The 26,770-nt window shown below is 39.5% G+C and overlaps 1 protein-coding gene across 7 annotated transcripts in view; it reads left to right on the top strand.

The window, feature by feature from the left end:
* Positions 1-26,770, top strand: part of Uimc1 (ubiquitin interaction motif containing 1) — an 81,095-nt gene that overhangs the window by 7,323 nt on the left and 47,002 nt on the right. For 2 of the 7 annotated variants that reach the window (XM_050144483.1, XM_050144479.1), the window contains exons 2-8: positions 4,634-4,788; positions 14,850-14,934; positions 18,779-18,903; positions 19,558-19,610; positions 19,913-20,018; positions 20,869-21,069; positions 25,229-25,314. In XM_050144483.1, coding sequence (XP_050000440.1) covers positions 4,642-4,788; positions 14,850-14,934; positions 18,779-18,903; positions 19,558-19,610; positions 19,913-20,018; positions 20,869-21,069; positions 25,229-25,314 — 803 coding nt within the window. In that variant the 5' untranslated portion in view covers positions 4,634-4,641. Of the gene's footprint in view, positions 1-853; positions 983-4,633; positions 4,789-14,849; positions 14,935-18,778; positions 18,904-19,557; positions 19,611-19,912; positions 20,019-20,868; positions 21,070-25,228; positions 25,315-26,770 lie in introns of those variants that run through there. The other 5 variants (XM_050144481.1, XM_050144484.1, XM_050144482.1 and 2 more) reach the window with 5 other exon arrangements.

The raw sequence follows: 26,770 nt of genomic DNA, 5'->3' as shown, positions 1-26,770 counted from the left end.
TTTTTTTTTTTTTTTTTTTTTGAGAAATGTAGCCCTGGCTGGCCTGGCTTTTCTGCCAAGGCTTTCTGAGTTCCAGGATTAAAGGTCTGGCATCAGTAAGATTTGTTAGGGGCTATAAAATGTTACATAGGATTCAGTTGAGCTTTAATTGTAGAATTTTATTGTATGAATATTTCATGTTTTATATATCTTTGCTGTATTAGATATTTCTGCTATTGGCATTTATTTTTTCAAAGAAATGGGCTATCTGGAACTTATGCTCACTTGTAGAAGTTTCAGTATTTTAAAGCTTTGGTTTTATATCTATGTATGTGTATGAATGCCAGACTTGCAGAGGTTAGAAGGCATTAGATGCCTAGAGCTGGAGTTACAGACAGTTGTGAGCCACCCTGTGTGGGTTCTAGTAACCAAACTTGGGACCTCTGCAAGAGCAGTACATGCACTTAACCACTAAGCCATCTTTCCAGCCACATCTCTATTTTTCTACAAATGACATTGTTATAAAAATGCATCACATCAAATCATCAGAAGTGTTCCGTTCTAATTGCTACGTGCCATAGCTGAGTTTCAGGGTGTTCCGCTTTCTACTGAGACGATTAGACATTAATTTACTATCCTAGAGTTTCTAAGTAGTTACGTAAATATTTAATTTCAATGTAACTCAGAATTCATACAAATAAAGTGCCAGAGGAGGCTTGATGTAGCAGAGTTGATTTCGAAGATTTTACTATAGGTATTTGAGACCCTAGTGGTTTCCTTCAAACCATGGCCAAGTTCTAGCCAAAGCACTCTTGAGGGCGTGGCTTCCGGGTGGTTATTCGGCCCACGCTGCCCCGAGCCTGCGCCTGCGCGCCCCGCCCCTGCCTCGCCCCCGTGCTCCCCCCCCCCCCACGCCCTCGCGCGCTCTCCACTTTCTGAAGAGTTGCGGCCGCTCGCGACCCCCAGCGTTCGGGAGGCGCTCAGTGGAGCGGCGGGAGCAGCGGTGAGTACGCAGCGCCTCGGTCTCCTGCGGCCGTCAGGGTCGCGCCTGCTTCTCGCTCTCTGCCCGCCGGCGGCTGCTCCGCCTGAGGCGCGCCGCCTAACGAGTAGGCCGCTCGGCCGGGCGGGAGCCCACCCGGGGCCGCGCTGGCGGCTCGGGACGGGCCCTCGCTTCAGAGCCCCTGGTGCGCCCTCCCCGTGAGGGCGGCCCGCGGCCTCCTGGGCCCTGCGCGCCCACAGCCTCCCGGGAGCGAGCTGGCTTCGTCCTCGCCGGCCCGACTAACAGACTTCGAGGACGGGACTAGGCTCCCGCCTCCCCCACGCTACTTTGGTTGTCGAGTGGGAGTTGGTTTCCCTAGTCCCTCGCCTAAGACACCTCCCGGCTCTCTCTGGTGGTCCTGGCTTTGAACTCACTGCGTGCAAAGATAGCCTCTAACTCGCGATCCTCCTGCCGTAATCAGCCGAGAAAGACTGAAACCTGTGCTATCCACCACTTTGCGTCGTCTGTAGAGCGGCTGAGTTTCCCCCGTGGACGATGACAGGCAGAACCATGCGAGACCCGAGCGTGGTCTCCGCAGGGGTGGAACTGGGCATGAATCCGGTCTCTTGACTCCTATCTAACTGCGGTTTAGTCGTGGTATCAAACACGGGCAACGCTGAGGAGGAAGTGAGCTCGACGTGTAGGGTTTTCGTGTTTCTTTTGAGAGAGAGTGCTTTGTAGTTACGTCAAAGAAAGTCTAGTTTTGGAATCAGATGCATCGTGTGTCGTCTCAGCAGAGCCACTTGCTTTTTTTTTTCTGTTTCCCAACGTGTTAGTGAGTGATGCCTACCATGTAGTAAGAGTTCTTGGGAGGAATAACCTGTAGTGGGTATGAGATAACTAGAAGTTTGTCCATTGATTCTGTCAGTGATAACTATTATTGGCCAAGGTGTGTTTAAAATCTTATTTATTTATTTGATTTTTCGAGACAGAGTTTCTCTGTGTAGCTTTGGAAGTCTGTCCTGGAACTCACTCTGTAGACCAGGCAGGCCTCGAACTCACAGAGATCTGCCTGCCTCTGCTTCCCAGGTGCTCGGCGTGCGCTACCACCTCCCGGCAGAAATCTTCCATTTTTGCCTGTGTGTGGGCACATGTGGGTTTGAACACACACACCTTCCACTGAGTTTAATTTCTACCTCCTTTTAAGAAATAGTGTAAGATTTTTAGTTCTAAATTTTATGTACTTTTTGTTTAATTTATTCTATTTTGATTTAGATTTTTTTAAGACAGGGTTTTTCTTTGTAGCCCTGTCTGATCTGGAACTCGCTCTGTAGATCAGACTTGACCAACTTGGTGCTGAACCCAGAGATACCCCTGTCTCTGCCTCCCAAGTACTGGCGGGGTTAAAGGCGTGCACCACCACTACTGGCTAGGGTTTTATTATTTTTTATGCTGTTAGAAGTAGAAGTTAGTGTGTAGAGCATTGGTTCTTAATCTGTGGATCTTGAACCCTTTGGGGTCAACCAACCCTTTCAAAAGGGTTACATATCAGATACCTTGCATTTATTTACATTGCGATTTACAGCAGTACCAAAATTACAGTTATGAAGTCGCAACAAAAAGAAATTTTTGGTTGGGGCCACTACAACATGAGGAACCTAATGGTATCATCATTAGGAAGGTTGAGAACCACTGGTGTAGGGAGATGACTCAGCATTTAAGAGCACTTAACTTACTGCTCTTCTAGAGGACTTAGGTTTGGTTCTTAGCACCAGCACCTGTGCATAACTCCAGTTCCAGAGGATTGGGCGCCCTCTTCTGTCCTCTGCAGGCACCAGACACACAGTGGTACACATAATACATGCAGGCAAGAAACTTAAGTCTTCTAAAAAAGTAGAATCAGGTGATGGAAAGATTTGTCAGTGGATAAGAGCATTGACTGCTCTTCCAGAGAACACTGGTTTAAATTCCCTGCACCCCACCTGGTGATTTAGAACTGTCTGTAACTCTGCCTATAATTCTGTCAGTGATAACTATTATTGCTCAAGGTGTGTTTGAAATCTTTTATTTTCACCTGTATGTGGGTACACGTGGATATGAACACACACACCTTCCACTGAGAAGGGCTGCCATCTTCTGCCCTTTGAGGCACCTTAATTAACCTACCTAGAACCTCCACCATAATCTTTGGTGACGAAAGCAAACATTCTTTTTTTTTTCTGAGGCATGATCTATTTTGTTCAGTGTTGTTTCTACCTTACAATCCTTCTGCTTTAGCATGCAAGTAATCTGGTATTAAAGGCACATGACACAGCCAAAGCAGACTTGTTTGTTTTGTTCTTTGTCTTGAGAAGTAATTCAGTATTTTACCTTTAAATACATTGCTATCTAAATTATTACACGTGGTGATATTTTGTGTATGATGTAACAAATAAAGGTTGCCTGAAGATCAGAGTGCAAAACTAGCCACAGCAGTTAGCCATAGAGGCCAGGCAATGGTAGCACACACCTTTAATTCCAACACTTGGGAGACAGAGGCTCTGTTATAGATCTCTGTTAGTTTAAGGCTACCCTGGGCTATATGAAATTGATCCAGTCTAAAAGAGAAACAGAGCCAAGAGGTGTGGCTCAAACCTTTAATCCCAGTATTTGGGAGTCACAATTTTAATCCCAGTGCTGAGGAGGTGGAGACTGGAAGGGATGTGACTGGGAAATAAATGACAGGAGCTCATTGCAGTCTGAGGACAGGATCACCCTTTGGGACTGAGGCAAAAACTCTCTAGTGGCTGGCTGCTCTGCTTCGCTGATTCTTCAACTTTCACCCCCTGATAGCTGACTCCAAATTCTTATTTTTAAGACCAATTAGATTTCATGCTATGATTATATAAATATACAAACATTAGCTATGGAATTTTTGGGATAGTCCCTTATCAGATTGAGGTATTGAGGTTTTTGTTGTTGTTAAATTTGGAGACCATAGTTCTGTTTTCTGGGTTAGCTTTTACCTTGTTATCTTCCTGCTCTGCTTTCTGATGTGCTGGGAGCAATTGCGCCTGATTAAGAGTATTAGTATTTTTTTTTTAAAAGATCTTTTGGGGGCTGGAGAGATGGCTCAGAGGTTAAGAGCACTGACTGGAGAGGTGGCTCAGTGGATAAGAACACTAGCTGCTCTTTCAGAGGTCCTGAGTTCAATTCCCAGCAACCACATGATGGCTCACAACCATCTGTAATGAGATCTGGTGCCCTCTACTGGCCTATAGGATATATGTAGGCAGAATACTGTATACATAATAAATAAATCTTTTTTTTTTTTTTTTAAAGATCTTTTGGGTAAATTGTTACTGTATACTTGAGGAAATCAGTTGTGTAAATTAATGTATAAGGAGCCAAGATAAATTGTTTTTATGCTATTGAAATTTCACTAGAGAGATTAGATTTATTTGTATGTGTTTATATGGATGCATACATATGTCCATCACCTGTATAGATAGGGATATGCATACAAGTATATATTTCTTTGCAGAAAAAAAAGACAAAAATTTTAATGAATAGTGAAAAGTTCTAAAATCTAGAATCATTTCCCTTAAATGGCTGTCATTTGCTTTTACATGACCAAATTGAATAGCCTCTTGATTAGAAATATACTTTGAGTAAATTATTGAACTTGCATTTCAGGCAAAAGGATGCCACGAAGAAAGAAAAAAATTAAAGAAGCCTCTGAAAGCCATAACTCGGAGAAGAAGGATCGAGAAACCACCAGTCCTGTCAGTATAAAGAAGAAGCGTAGACTTGAGGACTTATTCATAGTGATATCTGATAGTGATGGAGAGGTCAGTATTTGACATGGAGTTGTAGGTCTCAGGCTAGGCCTCTTTACCCACAAGGGTTTGTTTCAGCTGTACCTTCACACTAGCTTGCTGACTTTGTGCAGTTTTTCTTAATTTTCTATAGATTTCTAAGTGAAATTATGGGTTATTTAAAAGAAAATAGCTATGCTGTTTGCTGGGGATAAATTATAGTTTTCCTTTTTATAATATGTTAACCCAATATAATATTTTAGAACTCCTAAATTGAACCAAATATAAAGTGTAATTTTTGTGTGTTTGGAAAGTAAAGAAAATGCAAAAGCTGCTTGGGCTGGAGCTTGGGCTTTGTACATGCTAGGGAAGCACACTCTCAACTGAGCCAATAAGGTGCATCATGTGGAAAGGCTTCTAGGAGAGAGATTTTTCTAGATTTTAAATTTTCTCCTTCATTTACCGTTTCTCTTTCTTTCTTTTTTTTTTTTTAAAGATTTATTTATTTATTATGTATACAACATTCTGCCTCCATGTATGCCCGCACACCAGAGGAGGGCGCCAGATATCAATACAGATGGTTGTGAGCCACCATGTGGTTGCTGGGAATTGAACTCTGAACCTCTGGAAGAGCAGCCAGTGCTCTTAACCTCTGAGCCATCTCTCCAGCCCCCTCTTTCTTTCTTTTTTACCTGCCTGTTAGATCAGAATCAGTGCATGATGAGCCAAGCCATTGTCAATGGGAAAAGCATTCATTTTTCTCTGACTATAAATTTTAGAATTGCTTTTGATTCCTTTTTTCATCTTTTACCCCATATTGATTGCCACATGCTTTAGGTTTTACCTCTTCAGTAATCTCAGATCGGTTTCCATTTCCATTTCTTTGCCTGTTCATCTGTTATGTAGATTTTTTTCAATAGAGTACATGTCTCTTCTGCCTTGTTTTTTCTCCCTACATTTCATTTCACTTATTGCAACTATTTACTTAGGTATGTGTCTGTGTGTGTGTGGGGGGAGGGGGTGTTTGTTTGTATGCCCCTATTCACATGCATGGAAGGCACGGCATGAACATCTTTGGCTCATCACTGTAGACACTTCCGTATTTCGGTGTGTTCTTCTGTTCTTTTTACTTATTGCCACATTGCTGTATTTGTTTTACTTTCCTTTGCTTTTCCTTAGTTTTCTTTTTAAATTTAAATTTTCTTTTTTCTTCTTCTTTTTTCTTCTTTCTTCTCTTTTTGGTTTTTCAAGACAAGGTTTCTCGTAGTTTTGGAGCCTGTCGTGGAACTAGCTCTTGTAGACCAGGCTAGCATTGAACTCACAGAGATCCGTTTGCCTCTGCCTCCCAAGTGCTGGGATTAAAGGTGTGTGCTATCACCACCTGGCTTGAAATTTTAATTTTCTTATTGAAAAATAGACCTTTTTCATACAATATACTCTTTTTATAAGATTTCACCTCTCCTAGCTCCTTCCGGATCCTCTTGAATTCCTCACCACTCAAATCCACACTCTTGCCCTATCTCATTAGAGTACAAGCTAGCATCTAAAAATTAATAAAGTAAAATAATAACAAGCTGAAATAGGATGAAACAGAAGAAAAAGAACCAAAGAAAAAGTCCACGAAACATATAGATGCTGAGACATACAAGTTCATACACAGAAATCCTTTAAAAACACAGCAGGAAAACTGTAATGCATACCCAAAAGACCTGTAAGGACAAAAGAAAAATAGTGCCCAAACAAAGCATTATGAGACAGAGAACCTCCAAAAATGCCTTTGAGTTTGTGTGCATTTTCTACTGCTGGGCATGGGTCTGTTCTTAAGAGTGTTTTGTGTACCTAGTGAGACTCTGTTGGAGAAAGCTGACTTTTCCTTTCTGAGTGGTTATCAATTGGAGATAGCTTCTGGGTAGGGATGAAGACTTGTTTCCACTTTTCCTCTCAGCACTGGGACCCCAACTGGCACAGACCTGTGCAGGCCCCATGCATGCTCCACAGTCTCTGAGTTCATGTGTGCTTTAGTCCTGCTGTATTTGAAAGGTGCTGTTTTCTTGGTGTTCTCCACCCTCTCTGGCTCTTACAAGTTTCCCTCCTCTTCTTTGGCAGGGTTCCTTGAACTCTGAGGGGAGGAATTTGATGCGACATCTCTTTTAGGACTCGGTGTTGCAAGATCTTTTGCTCTCTACACCTTGTTCCATGTGGGTCTCTGTTTTTATTCCCATTTACTGTAGAAGGAAGCTCTCTGAGGATGGCTGAGCAAGACGCTGATCTGATTCCATGCTTGTGTGACCCTTTTCCTTGGTTTATGTGTGTATTCTGTGAATATACCATGTGAGTTGAGGTACCAGAGAAGGCCAGGAGAGAGTGTCAGATCCCTTGGAGCTGACTGATGTGAACCACCTGATATGGGTGCTGAGAACTGAACTGTAGAATAAGAAATGATTCCAGCCACTGAGCCATCTTTCTACACTGCCCCCACCATTTAGCTTTTTTGGAATTTAAAAGATACTTTAAAGACTGTTGTAGGATATTAAGAAGCAGTTGGTATTAGGAAGAACAACTTTTTGACTTTGTCGGTTGAAAATCAGTATGAGCTGGGTGGGAGTGGATGTCTTTAATCCCAGCACTTGGGAGGCAGAGGCAGGCGGATCTCTGTGAGTTTGAGTCCAGTCCGGTCTATAGAGCTAGTTCCCGACAGCCAAGGCTGTTACACAGAGAAGCCCTGTCTCGTAAAACAAACAAAAAGAAAATTGGTATAAATTATTCCATATTTCTTCTGACTTTTGTATTGCCTATTATGCTTTTCAACTTGAGTGCTAGTCAGCTCTTTTGATTTCCATTGTAGACCTTCTAGTACTAGGTCAGTTTCCTGATATTTTTTGGTCCCATAGAATTTTTGCTTATATTAAAAAATTTTAATGTTATATTTTAATTATTTTCTGTGAATGTGTATAGGTGCATGCTTGTGGAGGCTAGAGAGCAAGTTTTTGGAGTTGGCTCTCTCCTGCCATCTGGGTTTGGGGGTTGGACTCAGATCGTCTGGCTTGGTAGCAAGCATATTTACCTCTGAGCCATCTTGCTGACCACTGCCATGCTTGTTTGTTTTTTTGTTTTGAGACATAGAGTTTCTCTTTGTAGCCCTGGTTGTCCTGGAACTTGCTTTGGAGACCAGACTGACCTCACTGAGGTCTGCCTACCTCTACCTCCTGAGTATTGGGATTAAAGGCATACACCACCACCACTACCACTGGGCTCAGATAATTTTTATTTTTTGTTTTTTTTTTTCCCCGAGATAAGGTTTCTTCAGCTTTTTTGGAGCCTGTTCTGGAACTCGCTCTGTAGACCAGGCTGGCCTCATACTCACAGAGATCTGCTAGTATGTATGTGTTCTTGCATGAATTTATGTGTATCTCATACATGCAGGTGCCTGTGGAGTCCAGATGGTGTCAGATCCCCTGGAACTGGAGTTACAGGCATATTTGAGCTACCTGATATGGGCGCTGGGAACCAATCTTTGATCCTTTGTAAGAGCAGTGTTTTTTTTTTTTTTTGTTTATTTGTTTTTTAAATAATTTGTTTTCATTTTATTTGCACTGGTGTTTTGCCTATGTATATGCCTGTGTGAGGGTGTCAGATCTTGGAGTTACAGACAGTTGTGAACTGCCACGTGGGTGCTGGGAATTGAACCTGGGTCCTCTGAAAGAGCAGTCTGAACCATCTCTCCAGCCTACAGTAAATATTCTTAATTGCTTAAGTATGCTTAATTGCTGAGTTAACTCAGACTCCAGGTTTTACTTTTTTTTTTATTATTTATTTGTTTGTTTATTTCAAGACAGGTTTCTCTGTAGCTTTGGAGCGCCTCCTGGAACTAGCTCTTATAGACCAGGCTGGCCTTGAACTCAGAGATCTGCTGAGTGCTTGGATTAAAGGTGTGGACCACCACCACCTGGCCAAATTTTATTTACTTTTAATGATTCTTCTTGACCCCCCCCTTTTTTCTCTCAGTATTTTGAGACAGTCTTACTATGTAGCTCTGACCAGCTTAGAACTTTTTTTTAAAAAGATTTATTTATTATGTGTATAGTGTTCTGTATGCATGTATGCTTGCAGGCCAGAAGAGGGCACCAGATCTTACTATAGATAGTTGTGAGAAATTGAACTCAGGACCTCTGGAAGAGCAGTCAGTGCTCCTAACCTCTGAGCCATCTCTCTAAATCCTAGAACTTGTTTTGTAGACCAGGCTGGCTTTGAATTAACAGAGATCTTCCTGCTTTTGTCTAGCAAGTGTTTAGGTTGAAGGTATGAGCTAGTGTGCTTAGCTGTATTTAAATATTTCTTGAAGAAAATGTATTACCTGGGGTATAAGTCAGTGGTCAAACATTTGCCTAGCATGAATAAAGGCCTTCTAGGTTTGATTGCCAGCATTATAAAACACAAAACCCACTATATGTAGTGGTGCAAGCCTTTAATCCTAGCACTGGGAGGCAGAGGCAGATGTATCTCTGTGAGTTCATTTCCAGTCTGGTCTACATGAGTTCCAGGACAGCCAGGGCTACAGAGAGACCCTGTCTCAAAAAACAAAACAAAGCTAAATGCAAAAAACAAGTAACCTGCTGGGCAGTGGTGGCATGCATGTCTTTAGTCCCAGCACTTGGGAGGCAGAGGCTGGCAGATTTCTGTGAGTTCAAGGCCAGCCTGATCTACAATAGCTAGTCCAGCACAGGCCCCAAAGCTACAGAGAAACCCTGTCTTGAAAAACCAAAAGAAAAAAAATAGCTCCCACAAAACTCATAAGTACCCAAGAACTAAGGTACTCAAAACAAAAAGTACCCAAGAAACCAATAAAATGTTCTGTTTTCTGGTATAAAAGAGGCCCGGGAATGCCTTCTTTTTAACATGGAAAGGTGATAACGTAGTCATGATATAATTTGGGCTTTAGTTCTCCTGCCATCAGCATACATTCTCTCTTGGGTTGGCTCCAGTCCATGCTTTCAGCTCTCTTCATCCAATGGTCCTTGCACCTCCAATATTCTCGGGTTTCCACTGCAACCTAGGCCTCACCTTTATAGTTTTATACATGGTTCAGGGTCTCCTTATATGGACTCTGACCCTGTCACACATTGCCTGGCCTCAGCCGCTCTCAAAAAACATGGAATACAGGACACTATGACCTTTGTCATCTTTTCTCTTCCATGATTGCAAAATTAGTACCAAAGGAAGACATTGCCAAGTCATGGTGTCAGCTCAAGATGTATTTTTACTCCATTGGAGTACAGCTGTGTTAGCTTTTGTGTGCTGACCTTGAAACTTCTCTTAAGTAGTTGCTTTGAGGAGCAGGGAATGCCTTTAATTTAGGTTTTCTTCTGTTAAATGCATTTGATTTTCACAAGACAGCCTCCATTGGATTTTTCCCTGAAGGCACCTTTCCTGGTGTCCTACTGTAGCACAGTTTTCAGTGCTAGGTACAATTCTGTCTTAAAATTCCTACTGCCAAACAGCTTGGTTTATTATCTTTAAATTCAGCTTTACTCAGGTTCTCAGGATGCAGGCAGAATGAAGATAGATTTCTGGTCAAATGTGACATAAATGACCTCTTGGATAGTCATTGTTTTCCTCTGAAAATACATGGGCTGTGCCCTGCTGTTCATGCTTTTCTCAGCATTCTTTTTCCCCCCTAAGATTTATTTATTTATTTTGTAAAATGTTCTGTCTGCATGCATGCCTTCACACCAGAAGAGGGCAGCAGATCTCATGGTTGTGAGCCACCGTGGTTGCTGGTAATTGATTTCAAGGCCTCTGGAAGATCAGCCAGTGTTCTTAACCTCTGAGCCATCTTTGCTGCAGCCCTTCTCAGCATTTTTGTCTTACAGGCTCCCAAATTTCCAAACACTTCCATATTTCTACCCCCTAACCAGTTCCAAAGACATGGAAGACAGGCTTGTCATAGCATTGGCCTCACATCTTTTATTTATTTATTTATTTATTTTTTTATTTATTTATTTATTTATTTATTTAAGATTTCTGTCTCTTCCCCGCCACCGCCTCCCATTCCCCCCCCCCAAATCAAGTCCTCCTCCGTCATCAGCCCAAAGAGCGATCAGGGTTTCCTGCCCTGTGGGAAGTCCAAGGACCACCCACCTCCGTCCAGGTCTAGTAAGGTGAGCATCCAAACTGCGTAGGCTTCCACAAAGCCAGTACGTGCTATCGGGAACTCACCAAGGCCAGCTGGCCTGGGTCTGAAAAAGCCTGGGATAAAACCGGACTCGCTGAACATAGCGGACAATGAGGACTACTGAGAACTCAAGAACAATGGCAATGGGTTTTTGGCCTCACATCTTAATACCAGGCTCTGTCTCAGTTGCTTTACTGCTATGATAAAATACCCTGACAAAAGCAACTTAAGGGAAAAAGAGTTTTGTTTGTCTTACACTTCCAAAGTCATATAGCCTGTCATGGCAGAGACGACATGACAGCAGGCAAGGGAGGCTGCTGGGTAACAGGAGCAGGAAGCTATTGTTTACGTTGCATCTATACTCAGGAAGCAGAACGTGAACAGGAAGGACAGACTGAAAAGCCTCAAGACCTTCCCCTCGTGACCTACTTCTTTGCAGTGAGACTCCAACTTCTAAAGGTTCTGTAATCCTTCCAAACAAGGCCACTATCTGGGAAGCAAGTATTCAAACAAACGAGCCAATGGGAGCACATTTCACATTCAAACCACATCTCTACTTCTGGTTTCGCTTGCTTTTATGATTTTTCACTGTACGTGATGATTGATTAAAGTACCAAATCTTGCATCTGTGCTCAGTGTTTGACCTTAATTTTGTGCTTCCTAAGGATGATTTGCCTATGATGTAAGTTTTTTAATGTGCTGCTAGTTGTTTTGAGATAGGGTCTTTCACTTTGTAGACCTGGCTGGCCTGGAACTTACTGTGTAGATCAGGCTTGTCCTTGTAGTAGCATTGAGAATACTGATAGGGGGCTGGAGAGATGGCTCAGAGGTTAAAAGCATTGCCTGCTCTTCCAAAGGTCCTGAGTTCAAGTCCCAGCAACCTCATGGTGGCTCACAACCATCTGTAATGGGGTTTGGTGCCCTCTTCTGGCCTGCAGGCATACACACAGACAGAATATTGTATACATAATAAAATAAATAAATAAATATTTAAAAAAAATGAGAATACTGATAGAATTTGTTTGATATGTTATGCTAACAATTACTTTTATAGTGTGCTTTTCATAATTCTGTTTATTGTCTTACTTTGGGCATTGTCTGGTTTTTCAATTTTGATCAGTATTTTGACTTTTACTTTCAACCTATGTGTTAGTTGATGGATTTATTTTATGCTTTTTTATTTAATAGCATAATTTCCTTCATTATTAGAAAGTAGAATATTAATATACTTTTCTGTTTTTTTCTCTCCAAGATAGGTTTCATTGGGTAGCAATCTTGGCTGTCCTGGAACTCACTTTGTAGACCAGTCTGGCTTTGAACTCACAGAGATCTGCCTGCCTCTGCCTCCTAAGTGCTGGGATTAAAGGCATGCACCACCACTGCCTGGCTATATTTTTCTTTTTTCAATGTAAAAACACAGTTCTCAACTGGGCGGTGGTGGCGCAAGCCTTTAATCTCAGCACTCGGGAGGCAGAGGCAGGCGGATCTCTGTGAGTTCGAGGCCAGCCTGGTCTACAAGAGCTAGTTCCAGGACAGGCTCCAAAGCTACAGAGAAACCCTGTCTCGAGAAACTAAAAACAAACAAACAAACAAACAAACAAACAAAAAACAAAATACAGTTCTCACCTGAAAAAGGATAAGAGTTTATTCTGAAGCCAGATATGTGTGACCATGGCCTAGAACACAGATTGAGGTTACCCCAAGTTCCGTGTTCCAGTGTGGTAGCAGTTTCATCACATTTCTATGATAACAGAAAAAAGAAAGTCATAAATCAAAGCGTTTTAAAAAAAAACATTGGTAGATACATTAAGTAGGCGGTTATATATCAAAGTAGCAAAATCTCAGTTATAGGTTTTAAATACTATATGATGGCTTTTAGACTTTTGGGTGGTGAAAACTTGGGTTTTTGTTAAAATATTCCAAAAGGATTTTATCTGTTAACCATAGGATGTTAGGTCCAACACATAGGTAGGCAAAGAATGGGTCTTTACGGGGTAAAGATAGCCCAAGATAAATTGTAATTAGGACCCAAATTTTAATCAGTACATCAGCCTTTGTAGACAACTTCTTTCCAGAAAAAGTGTGTTTCTCATTCTCACTTTTATATTATTTATTTATTAGTGTTTATGACATAGAATGTGTGTAGGGTAGAGGACAGCTTTGTGGAGTGAGTTCTCTTCCACTGTTCTGTGCGTTTCAGAGATCTAACATAGGCCATCAGGCTCTCATGACAAGTGAAAGCCATCTCACTGGCTCCTTTTGTATTTGTCTCTAATTTTGTTTTATTTTTAGATCTAAAATTAAGTATTTTAAATATTTTCTGTTTTCTTTCCCCCATTTTTTCTCAAATCACTTTTGCTTGTTTACTAGATTTGTTAAAAAGGTGTTACAAGTATAGCATTTCCTGAGTTCTTAAATGTTTTATGATGTTTGTTTGATGAGATACAGAATCCTTTGCTTAAACATTTTTGCCTTGTTTTTATTTTTTAAAGATTTTTTTTATTTATAATATATAGTATTCTGCCTGCATGTATGCCTGCAGGGCAGAAGAGGGCACCAGATCTCATTACAGATGGTTGTAAGCCATCGTGTGGTTGCTGGGAACTGAACTCAGGACTTCTGAAAGAGCAGCCAGTGTTCTTAACCACTGAGCCACTTCTCCAGCACTGTCTTATAATTCTTTAGTTTATTGCCTTTAGGCTTTGTTTGTTTGTTTGTTTATATTTTTGCTTTTGTAAGCTGATTTTTGGGATATCTACTAACTTTCCTTTTGAGGGTCAGTTATTGTGTCTGTCATCTGAATGTTTTAGGAATTTTTCTTTTATTTGCTTAGTATTTGCTTAGCAATTTCTCTGGGAAATTGATTCTTAGAGAATGATAGACACTTTTTTGATTCACCCATCTCCCCACCTGAAAGTTTTCTTGGGCTACATTGAATATTTTGTTTGTCTTCAGGATCCTCAAACATGTATCATCTTTGTCTCTCTTCTCTTTCATCTGCTTTCTCCTAGGCTTTTTTTTTAAATTGCTTTTTCTATTTCTTTTTTGGTTATCTTATTTGGTGTTTTTCAGTGCTACTTATTAAGTTTTGTTGTTATTGTAGTTTTAAGACAGGGTTGCTACATGGTTCTGGCCTTCCTGGAACTCACTGTATAGACCAGACTGGCCTCAAACTCATATTACCTACTCTGTCTCTCAAGTGCTACTTTCTAAGTTTTGATGTGGAATGGGGTGGGTATTGATAAAGTAAAAGAATTCCTTTACTTTATTTCTTTTCACCAACTAGTGGTCAAAGAATGATTTACAATAAATAAATATATACTGAATTCAGACAATTATTGAATCAAGAGTCTCTGATCTTGGGTAGATGTCTTGGGAAGCTTTTATATGATTCTATATATATGGTAGGTAATCACATCAGCATATTATTACACAATTTCATTTTTATGGTTTGATTGGTTCTAGATCTTGCATGCTCTCTTTTTTAAATAAAAAAAAAGGATTTCCTTATGTGTACCATTTTAAGAGTCACTGATAATTCAACGGCTTCCACTAATCAAAAGAAATATGGAAGAGGGGCTGGAGAGATGGCTCAGTGGTTAAGAGCATTGCCTGCTTTTCCAAAGGTCCTGAGTTCAATTCCTGGCAACCACATGGTGGCTCACAACCATCTGTAATGAGGTCTGGTGCCCTCTTCTGGCCTGCAGACATACACACAAGACCAGCATGGTCTACAGAGCTAGTTCCAGGACAGGCTCCAAAGCCACAGAGAAACCCTGTCTTGAAAAACCAAAAAAAAAAAAAAAAAAAAAAAAAAAAAAAAAAAAAGAAAAAAGAAAAAAAAAAGAAAGAAATATGGAAGAAATGGAGAAATTACTATTTTAAATGTCATTTACTCTGATCATATCTCTTGTTTACATAGGAAGCAAAAGAGGAGAATGGATTGCAGAAAATGAAGACAAAACAGTCGAACAGATCAAAGTGTTTGGCTAAAAGAAAAATTACACGTATGTTTTCATCTTTTTAGTTGAATTGATAGCGTTTCATTAGTAAAAAATTTTATTTTTTTCTTTTTCTTTATTTTTTTCTTTTACTTTTTCAAGTTTCTTAGGGAATTACTTTCTGCTTACACATTTGACTTGCTAGAGGAAGACTGTTGAAATTTTAAGTGTGATCTTCATGACTAGGCACTGTAACTAGACCCTTGATTCTCTACCCAACACTTAAAGATTTTCTTTTATGTGTGTGAGTGCTTGCTTGTATGTGCCTGGTACCAGAAGAGAAGGTTGGATCTCCTGGAACTGGAGCTACAGATGATCTGAGCTACTGTGTGAGGTTGGGACTGATCCAGGTGCTTTGCAAGAGCAGCAAGTACTCTTAATCATTGAGCCATGGAGAGAAAGGGAACACTGCACTCACTGACAGCCAAATAAGATAGCACCAGAAACCCAGCATTCTACAAATACCTTGGGAACTATTATCTGAAATATAAAACCATTGTGTGTGAATGCACTTGGAAGTACTTACGTTTGTGAGCTGCTCATTTTTGTTAAGAAACTAAGTAAAACTGTTATTGATCCTGATTAAAGGATTCAAAGAAGAATTATTTGCTGTATGTTGCTATATAAGACTTATAACCTAAAATCTCTTATACCTCTGGAAATAAGAAAGAGACGTCAGATTTTAACTCTAAGGAGTGATAAATGATGAAACTGAAGTTATTTCTATTTTCAAGTTATAGTTTTTCAATATTATATTTGGAATATAATCCCTGCCATTGTATATGCTTGTTATATTTTATGCCATTGTCCTATTTAGGTTTCTTTTGTTGTGACGAACACCATGATCAAAAAATAACTTGGAGAGAAAAAGGGTTTATTTGACTTATACTTCCATATCATAGTCCATCATTGAGGGAAGTCAGGGCAGGCACTGGAAGAATGCTGCTTCCTGTCTTTCCATGGCTTGCTCGTCTTGCTGTTTTACCCAGCTCTGGATGCCTGCCTAGGAGTGGTGCCACTTACAGTGGGCCAGACCCTCTCACATCAATCATTAATCAAGGAACTGCCCCCATAGACTTGTTTATAAGACAATTTGATGGAGGCATTTTCTCAGTTGAGGTTCTCTTTTTCCAGATGATTCTTTCTTGTGTCAAATTGACAAAAAAACCAACCAGCACAACCGTATAAAATAAATTGAAGGTAAAATTAAGATTAGAAAAGAGAACTAAGTTATAGATAAGGAAATAGTGTGAAAAAGTGTATGCCAAGAAAATAAATAACTTGAACTTTGTAGATAAATTCTTAGGAGTACCCACACCAGAACTTACTCAAGAAGCAGAAAATAAAAATAGAACTAATATAATAAAAAATTGAATTAAAAAACAATAGCTATAAACAAAAAAGATTGGTTTGATGCCTTCATGGTTGAACTTTAGTCAAGTTCAAATATGAAAGTCAAGAATAAAGAAATATTAGCAGCAGTTCTTCATAAACTCCTACAGATATTAGATAATGAGAGACTACTGCCTTACTTACTCCTTAAGTCTAATACCAACCATGTCCATGGGGAGATAGTACAAGAAAATTAAGGACTGTTATTTCTTTGGAGTATAGATGCAAAAATCTCATCATTGCTTGGAATTGAATTCAAGGCTTAATTTTAAGTAAGTACTCTCCCAGCTGAACTATATCTTCTGTCTTTTTTCATACAAGCATCATACACCTACAAATTTTGCTGTAAAAATTCCTTTAGCTTTACCTCTTAAGTTTTGAAAATGTGTATCTTCATTTTCTTTCATCTCAGAGTTTTTCATTCTCTAATGTTCTTTGTTTATTTATGGCATCCTGGATGTGTTCAGAGATACAGTGTCCAATATCTTATTTTCTAAGGATAGTAATAATTATTAGTATTTTTGTTATTACTTTTTCATATTTTACTTCAGATATTAAACTTATTTTATTTTAGAATTATTAAAGGTTTTTTCTTTGTTACATGGTAGATTGTCTTTTGATTGCTTAGGTTTAAAAGGAGGAGATCTAAGAACTGATTTGAAACATATGTATCAATGGGGGCACCTGTGTGTATATTTTTGACTGTCTGCCCTGCTCTGTGCACCTATGTGGGGATGTGTAGACCATCAATCTAACATGTCAAGATCATCTTTGAAGCTTAAATTTTTTTGCAGCATTTTAAAATTGAATTTATTTTTTTATAATTTCACACATATATATAATGCATTCTGATCGTATTCATTCCTACTTCTCTTATCTCTGACTCTCATCAGTCTTGCTCCCTCCCTACAAATCCCTCTCCCACTTTCATATCTTTTTGTTTTGTTTTTTTTGTTTTGTGACTATATTAGTCTGGGTTCTCCAGAGGAACAGAATTGAAAGAATGAGTGTGTGTGTTTGTGTGTGTGTGTATTAGATTTATTAGAGTGTCTTGCAGGCTGTGATCCAGTTAATTAATTCAACAATGACTGTCTCCCAATGGAAAGTCCAAGAGTCCAGGAGTTGTTCAGCCCATGGGGCTGGGTGTCTCAGCTGGTCTCCAGTATACTCTAGAAGTAGGCTCTAATGCCAGTGAAGGAATGCCCCAGCAACAGGGTAGATGAACTTGCCAGAGAGAATGAGGGCAAGCCGGCAGAAAGCAAAAGCTGCTTTCCTCCATGTCCTTAATACAGGCTGCTATGAGAGGTGTGGCCAGATTTAGGGACCATCTTTTGATCTCAAATGATCTGGATTTAAGATAGGTCTTCCTACAGATAGGCCTAGCTGCTTGGGTTTTTAGATGTAGTCAAGTTGACAACCATCACAGCGACCTACTGGTTTATTAACTAGGGCGATCCTCATGAAGATGAGTGTAGAGCTAGTCTTTGGAGTATGGGCTGGCTACACTACTGAAAATATAACTCATCTAGCATGTATCATTTCCTTCTGTTGAAGGCATTGAATGAGGGTCTGGAAATGCATTTGCTGTGGTTTAATTCATAAAGATATTGCAGTGGATTCTAGTTCAATTTTATGCCAGTAGATCCACCCCCTCCCCTGGTTTGCTACTGATTTCTTTTGATCCAACCCTAGGAGTGTTGGGTAGATTCTTTGCTGTTATAAGAAGTATTCTAGCTCATTTGTACATTTCATGACTTGGAATCAGCCATTTTGCTAGTGTACTACATTTTATAGACTTGGAATCAGTCATTTCACTAGTGTACTACAATTGCTGTTAGTAGGAAATAATGTTTGATGATCAGAATTTGATAACTACGGATTTGTTAAAATGAATAAATTAGAGATTCTGAGAGCTGGGGATATATGTGGTTCAGTTGATGAGAATGTTTGCTTAGTGTGCATGAAGTTCTGGTTGAATCCCCGTCACTATATGAAGTAAGTGGTGTGTGTGTATGATCCTAGTGTAACTATAGGGTTATCCTCAAGACCAGATCCTGTCTGGGGAAAAAAAAAAACAAAACGCAAAGATTCTGAAGAGTAAAATTGCTCTGATTAAATATTGAGCATAAAGCAGTGTGGTATTTAGCAAAAAGCTCTATAGTGGTTTCATTCAGCAGTTACTAATTTCCATGTACTCTTATGTGCTAGAGATACACTAATGAACTGTATAGGCAAACACTATGCCTTTATGAGGGCTTATACTCTGGTTAACGTAGGGTTTTTGTAATGCTGCCAATAATCTTGACCACACCATACCTTGATTGACTTTCCTTACTAGATTACAAATCATCCTAAATAATTTAGAGTATTATCAGTTGACAGTTTAATGATTCTGTTTTTTTTTTGCCATTGTGCTAATTTGTTTCCTGGTATTCTTCTTTTCCCTACACTCTTACAGAGATGTCAGAAGAAGAACAATTTGCTTTGGCTCTCAGAATGAGTGAGCAGGAAGCTAGGGAGGTGAATAGCCAGGAGGAGAAAGAAGAGGAGCTCTTGAGGAAAGCCATTGCTGAAAGCCTGAATGTAAATATATACTGTGTTGAGTTTGTGGGTTTTATTAATAATGTTCTTAGTTACTTGGTGGTTGGTATAGTTATATTGGAAATGAGCTATGGTAGTTTATAGGTTTTTTGACTAATATATCTCAGTACTTCTATTTTTAAAATCCGTGTTGTTGAATTTCTGGTTAATCCAGTTGGAAGTGTTTTTGTTACTGTATGAGTTTGCTTCCACTCCACAGATTTTTCAGTCAGTGGCTTAAAAGAATCATAGTAAGTGGGCAGCTTCTGAAGAGTTATAGAATACCAAGAATTTCAAAGACCAGGAATTCTTACCTCCCCTCATTTGTGGGGCCAGCAAAGAAAATGAGAGAAAGAGTGGACAGTTTTAAAAATAACCAAATAAGGGGCTGGAGAAGTGGCTCAGTGGTTAAGAGCATTGACTGCTCTTCTAGAGGATCTGGGTTCAACTCCCAGCACCCACATGAGGGCTCACAGCTGTAACTTCAGTTTCAGGAGACCTGAAACTTCCCACGGCAAACATGACAAACTAATGCACATAAAAAACCAAATAATATTAAATTACTATTTGAATACATGCAATAGAAATTATTTTAAATGTTAAGGATACTTGCCAATAGCAGATTCTGAGCCATCCTTGATTCTATTTATTTTTTAGCTCGTTTGTTTGAGCTGGAATTTCCTAGAGTTGAAAGAGCTGACTTTGAACTTGTAAGTTTCAAGCATTCCCCTACTTCAGCCTTCTGAAAAGCTTAGGACTACAGACATGTATCACCATGTGTATATATATATGTCCAGTTTGAATCATTTATACTATATACCCTTTATATTAGAAACCATATAGTAAATATATATTGACATTGACTTCTTGTTGGGGAATGTTTTAATTGAGGAGCTATATTTTGAAGAGAAACTTCTAGGGACAGTGCCTGCCATTTTTGTTCTTCCTATGACTCTTCGTATACAGCTATTTTAATAATGAACCTGGTTTGGTACGGGATCACTTGTTTCAGAGTTGCTGGTCTTCTGATGCTTCTGCTACCAGTTCTCAACCTCTGGCTATTGGATTATCTTCACATTCCCATCAAGAGAACACCAAAGATTCTGGAACCACTGAAGGCATGTCTTCCTGTTCTGACTCCTTCCACTCATCAAGTATAACTATACCACAGGGATCTTCTGCTGAGAGTGGTGACAGAGATGCCCCAAATCCTTGTTGTGATATAAAAGAGGTTCAAAAGCAAATAGTTGAAATTTCTTTAATATCCAGCATACTTTTATCTTCAAGAAAAAAACCACCCTTTGGCTAAAGTAAAAGAAGGGCTTTTTGTAACTTCATTTTGTAATTTTTGGTAAGTGATTGCTTACCAAGTTGTCTTAATTGAAAATTAAAATTTTTGTCCTTAGCCCTACTTTTTCTCAAATACTTACAGGCATATCGCAGCTGGTACCTCCATCACTGTTTAAAGACTCACATATCAGTCAGGGAAACGAGGCTGAGGAAAGAAAAGAGCCCTGGGACCACAATGAAAACACTGAAGAGGAGCCGGTCTTTGGCAGCTCAGGAAGCTGGGACCAGTCAAGCCAGCCAGTGTTTGAGAATGAGAGCGTTAAATGTTTTGACAGATGTACTGGGCACTTGGCTGAGCACACAAAGTGTGGGAAGCCACAGGAAAGTACTGGGAGTGGTTCTGCTTTTCTCAAAGCTGTCCAGGGTAAGGGGGACACATCTAGGCAATGTCTTCCTACCCCAACAGACACCAAAGGTCTCCAGGACAATGGGGGCACTGTGCACTACTATTGGGGCATTCCATTCTGCCCTGCTGGAGTAGATCCTAACGAATATACCAGTGTCATTCTCTGCCAGTTGGAGGTTTATCAGAAGAGCCTGAAAATGGCTCAGAGGCAGCTTTTTAAAAAAAGAGGGTTTGGGGAACCAGTGTTACCTAGACCTCCTTTTCTGATCCAGAATGAATGTGGCCAAGAAGATGAGACTAGTGAAAAAAATGAAGGCATCTCAGAAGATATGGGAGATGAAGCCAAAGAGGAAAGGCAGGAATCTAGGGCATCTGTCTGGAACTCAGAAACCAAGGATTTTCAAAAAAGTTCAACTAAAAGCTTGAAACAGGAACTTTTGTTGGAGGAAGAACCAACAACCAGTCATGGTCAGGTAAGGATCAGTGATGCTATAAGGATTATTTATTTGCAGATAAAGTTAGGATTATTTTAACCATTATTTTATAATCTTTCCCCTCTATCTGCTTATTAAAACAATACATGCTTACCATATAAAATGAGAAAAGTGCAGAACAAGAAAAGAACCTGGGTGTGGCGCTACACACCTATAATCCCATCACTTAGACTTAGGTAACCTGGCCAGCCTAGGCTACATTGTAAAACCTTGTCTCAAAAAAGAAAAAAATTATAATAATTACTTGCAGTCCAGCCACTAAGAAGAAATCATCATCACTTCTAAATGTACAAAACACATTGGACTTCATGCATGCTAGACAAGCACTGACAACTTAGCTCCCTGCCTTTTATTTATACAAATGGTAGTTTACACATTCTGCCCTTTTTTATTTGGCAATTCTGCCATCATTCCATAACAATATTCAATTTATCCCCCTTTATTTGGAGATATGGGATATACTGTATTTAGATAAAACATATATTATTCAGTAGCCGACTGGTGGGCATGTAGGTTGTCTCTAACATTTGCTTTGAACAGGAAATTTCATTTACAGGGGATAGGATAATTTATTATACAGTGGTGGAACAAAGGATGCTTACATTCGTAGTTTTGTTAACCATTACCAAATTGTCATCTATAGATGCTATATATATTTGCCTTCCCCATAGAGGTGCATGCGTACTAGCCCTCAAGTTTGCACCGATATGGTATTCAGACTGATTGATGTTTCCTGATAAAAGAGATGGAAAAATATCTATGTAATGTTTAAAAAAATTACAGTTTATTGCCAGGTGTAGTGGTGCATGCCTTCAATCCCAGCACTTGGAAGGCAGAGGCATATCGATCTCTGTGCCTGGTCTACAGAGCTAGTTCTAGGCCAGGGTAGTTACACAGAGAAGTCATGTCTCGAAAAACAAAACCAAACAATTATAGTTTTATAGTTTATTTACTAATTTAGTGTGTGTGTGAAATGCCGTAGCATGTACAAGGTCAGAAGACAACTTGCAGTGGTCAGTTTTATTTCTCCACCATGTCAATCCTAGGGGAAATAGTCTTTGACATAAATTGAGACAGTTTCCCAGTTTATTCTCATTCTCATCATGGTATATTTCTAATTTTGCTTCTAGTGACTTTCTCTAATGACACCAATCTCCATTTGGGACATTTTAAGTTGTTGTCTTAATCTAGGGTTTTTTGTTTTGTTTTGTTTTTGTTGTTGTTTGTTTGTTTTTTGAGACAGGGTTTCTCTGTAGCTTTGGAGCCTGTACTGGAACTAGTTCTTATAGGCTGGTCTCGAACTTAAAGAGATTTACCTGCCTCTGCCTCCCAAGTGCTGGAATTAAAGGCGTGCACCACCACCACCCGGCTGTCTTAGTTTATTTCACATATGGCTAGATAGTGTTATGTATAAAAACTTGGGTCTTGTTTGTCTCCCTTTAAAACTATTTAGAGATAGGAATTGTTATTCCCATTTTATAGATGTAAAAATTAAGACTTGCTAAAAGACATGAAATTACTAAAATATCAAAATTATACTATTAGGAATACTTGTAAGAGCTATAACTTCATAAATGTTTATCATAAGGAAAACTAAACAAATGTAGCAAGAGAAACTCAAAAATTCAAAGTCTAATCACAGAGATAGCAATAGAAAATATTTTAATCATAAAATAGTACTCTTAAAAATTACTGATAATGAGTTTGTAGTTATATAATGCTTTTAAAATATTCAGAAGGAACTTAAGGACGGTTATGAGTTGTCATGTTGGTGCTGAGAAGTAAATCTGAGTCCTCTGCAAGAGCCGTAAGTGTTCTTAATTGTTGAGCCATCTCTTCAGTCCCATCTTTATGGAGTTGTAATGATTAAACTGAATTTGATTAAATTGCTTAGTGCAACACTTAGGGCTGCCCATAGGGACCATACTTCTTTAACAGTCCTTTCTGGTTGTGTGTATGTCTGTGTGTGTGTAGAGATTGGAGGCCAGAGGTTGACTTTGTCTTATTTTTCACTTAGAAAAAAATCAACACACTTCAGAAACATTTATGTATTTATTTATTTTGGGTGTGCCCCAAACACATGATTGGAGGTCAGAGGACAGCTTGTGGGAATCAGTTCTTTTGTTCGTTGCTTCACTGAGGGTCTGGGAACTGGACTCTGCTTCTTTAGCAGTACATGCTCTTAACTTTTGAACTATATCTCTTTAGTTCCCTAAATCAACAAATTCTGTTATGAACAAATTCTGTTATGTGGACACTAGGTGTCAGTGTTTCTCTCTCTCTCTCTCTCTCTCTCTCTCTCTCTCTCTCTCTCTCTCTCTCTCTCTCTCTCTTTTTTTTTTTTTTGGATTTTTTGAGACAGGGTTTCTCCGTAGCTTTTTGGTTCCTGTCCTGGAATATTTTTTTATTGTTGCTGTATTTTAACGATAAGGTTTTCAGAAAGTTACATTTTACTTGTGTGTGTGTGTGTGTGTGTGTATGCGCGCGTGCGGCGCCGCACATGTGTGTAGGTCAGAGAATAACTTGTGTGAAGTCAATCCTCTCCTTTGCTGTATGAGTCCCAGGGATCAGACTCAGGTTGTCAGACTTGGTAGCAAGCGCCCTTTTCCACTGAACCATCTTGCTGACCCATTGGTGCTGTAGTATTTATTGTTCAACCTTGATGTGTTGTAACCACATTTCCAGTCATTGTAAACTTACCTTCTTTTTGATTATAGATTCAGTTTTCTTCCTTTCTTCTCTGTTCACTTCTTCCTCTCCTTTTAAATTTTATCGTTTATTGAAATCATACAGGGATGCCTAACTTTTTGGGGGTATTGATAAAATGTTAAGAAACCCTGAAAACTTCGATCAAGTAGCTAAAGAAGATTTTCCTGGAAGAAGTGTCATAGCCAAGATACGTTCTCAGGAATCCCATTTAAGGTAGCATTAGTTGCTTTCTTCATGGAACTCATTAAATAGACCAGGTTAACTTTGAACTCACAGTGATCTGCCTGCCTCTGCCTCCCAAGTGTTGGCATTTAAGGTGTGTGGCTCTATTGTCTGGCATATTATTTTGTTTTGCTTTTTAGACAGGGTCTCTACATAGCTCTGGCTGTCTAGGTACTTGATAGTAGATCAGGATGGCCTTGAGCTCTCATATATTGCCTGCCTTTACCTCCCAAGTGCAAGGATAAAAGGCTGGAACCACCATACCTGGTCTTTGTTTTGTTTTGGTTTCTGAGGCAGGATTTCACTGTGTAGCCTTGGCTATCCTGGAATTCACTCGTAGATCAGCCTGGCCTTAAACTCATAGAGATATGTCTGCCTCTGCCTCCCAAGTTTTGGTATTGCAGGCATATGCCACCACACCCAGCATATTTTATTCTTACTACTAACTGTTAAATGATAATTTTGAATAATTAGATTTTTCTTTTAAAGGAGGAAATTAGGACTGAGGAGAACACTCAATTGGAACTGATTGCCATATAAACCTGAGGATTTGAATTCCATCCCCAGAACTCATGGGAGAAAAAAAAGGCTGGGTATGGTGGCTGACACTCAGTTTTAAGTTTAACACTAGAGAGTTATAGACAGGTGAATGGAGACCTGGGACTGACAAGTCTACTTGGGGTGCTTCAGGCTGATGAGAGAGGCTGTCTTCAGAAACAAGGTGCTTGTTACCACCAAGAAAGAGGGATCTGATGACCTAAATTTGATTCCCAGAATGCAGATGGCAGAAAGGGAAAACTGACTCTTGCAACTTGCCCTCTGACCTCCTGTGTACCAGTGACATGTGCAGTCCTTCCCCAAAGATAAACAAATGTAAAATAAAACAAAAATAGCAAAAAATAAACAACAGCAACAACAACAACAAAAAACCCAACATGCGTATGGCCTAGTGTGGTAGTGTGTGCCTTTAGTCCCAGAAAAGAATCTCTGAGCTGGAGGCTAGCCTGGTCTACATATAGTGAGACTCTGTGACAAACAAAATATAGCAAAAGTGAACACAGTAACCCAAGGTGGATAGCTGCTGAGGAATGACACCCAGGGTTGACCTCTGTCTCCCATATGCACATATAAACATGCACAAAATAGATAATAATAAGGAAGAACTAAGTTCATCTATGTATTTAGGATGTTTCCTGTTTCTTTACAGTCTTCCCAAGGTCTATTTGTTGAAGAAACTTCAGAAGAAGTTCTGAAGAGTTCTGAAGAAGGAAATTGTGTGCCTGTCTCACAAAGGTAAGGTTGTATTTTCCTGTGGGTTTCAGGTCTCTTTGTATGGTATATGCATAAGGATTAACCCCTTGAAAGAGACTAACATGGACAACTTGCCAGGGAGCTTTATCTTTATGTGTCAGGACTGGAAATCTAAGTTCTCAAATAGGCACCCCCTTCCTGCTCTTTTTCATTTGTTTTTTGTTTTTCAAGACAGGATTTCCCTGTGTAACAGTTCTGACTGTCTTAGAACTCTCTGCATAGACCAGGTTGGCCTGGAACTCAGAGATCCGCCTGCCTCTCTTGGAATTAAAGGCAAACGTTACCGCTGCACAGTGCAAATATGCATCTCTTAGAAGCCTAAAGTGTTAAGCCTGGAAGAGATCATAAAGGTTTTCTTACCTACTCTAGTCATCTTGATATAATTTTTTCCTGGTTTATTTCTTGCTGTTCTGTAATCCTAGCTTCCTAGACAATTTCTTTAAGGCTTGTCTTCCTGTCTTCTTTCTCCTTTGGTTCTCTCTGTTTATGTTACTTTTTCCTTTCAGATTAATACACAGATAATAGGTTTTATGTCATCTCCTCATATTTGTGTAATTGTTCTGATTCACTTGGCCTCTCTCACTGTCTTCTCTGTGCCTCCCCTGCCCAGCTATACCCTTTCTTCTGGTTAGTCCATTACTCTCTCTGTTTCTCATGATCTCCTTACTAGTTTCATGCTCTACAAACATATATATATATATATTAACATGTATTTATTACATATTAGATTTATATGCAGTGTTTTGCTTATGAGAGAACATGGTGTATAGTCTTTGTTTTTCTGAATCTGCTTATTTTAACAGGGACCTTGCACCCATATTTTTTGCAAATGTCATGATTTCATTTTTCTTTATAGCTGTACAAAATTCCATTGCGTGTACATACCTTGTTTGTCTTCTATTCATTGATTAAAATCTAGGCTGATTCCATTTCTTGGTTATTGTGAATAGTGTGGCTTTAAACATGGATTTACAAGTATCTCTGTGGTCTGTTGACATTTCTTTGAGTGCATAGATATAATGTAGCTGGATTGTATGGTAATTCTGTTCTCTCTCTCACTCTCTTTTGCCCGCCCTCCCTCCCTCCCTCCCTCCTATCCCCACCTCTCTCTCTCTCTTTCTCTTTGCCCTTCCTCCCGTCTTTCCTTTCATCTTTCTGTCTGTCTTTCTTAGAACTTCCATATTGATAGTGGCTATAAAATTTAAATCTTGCCTGGTGGTGATTGCACGTGCCTTTAATCCCAGCACTCGGGAGGCAGAGGCAGGCAGATTTCTGTGAGTTGGAGGCCAGCCTGGTCAATAGAGCGAGTTCCAGGACAGGCACCAAAGCTAGACCGAGAAACCCTGTCTCGAAAAAAATCAATCAACCAACCAACCAGTCAATCAGTTAAATTAAATTTTTTTAATTGTTTTTATTAAGCTATACATTTTTTTTTTTT

Source organism: Alexandromys fortis, unplaced genomic scaffold, assembly GCF_014885135.2.
Source record: "Alexandromys fortis isolate MF-2015 unplaced genomic scaffold, M_Fortis_MF-2015_v1.1 scaffold_1, whole genome shotgun sequence".
Classification (NCBI taxonomy): Eukaryota; Metazoa; Chordata; class Mammalia; order Rodentia; family Cricetidae; genus Alexandromys; species Alexandromys fortis.
The sequence above is the reverse complement of the archived record's forward strand: the minus strand, read 5'-3'. Positions and strand labels throughout refer to the sequence as shown.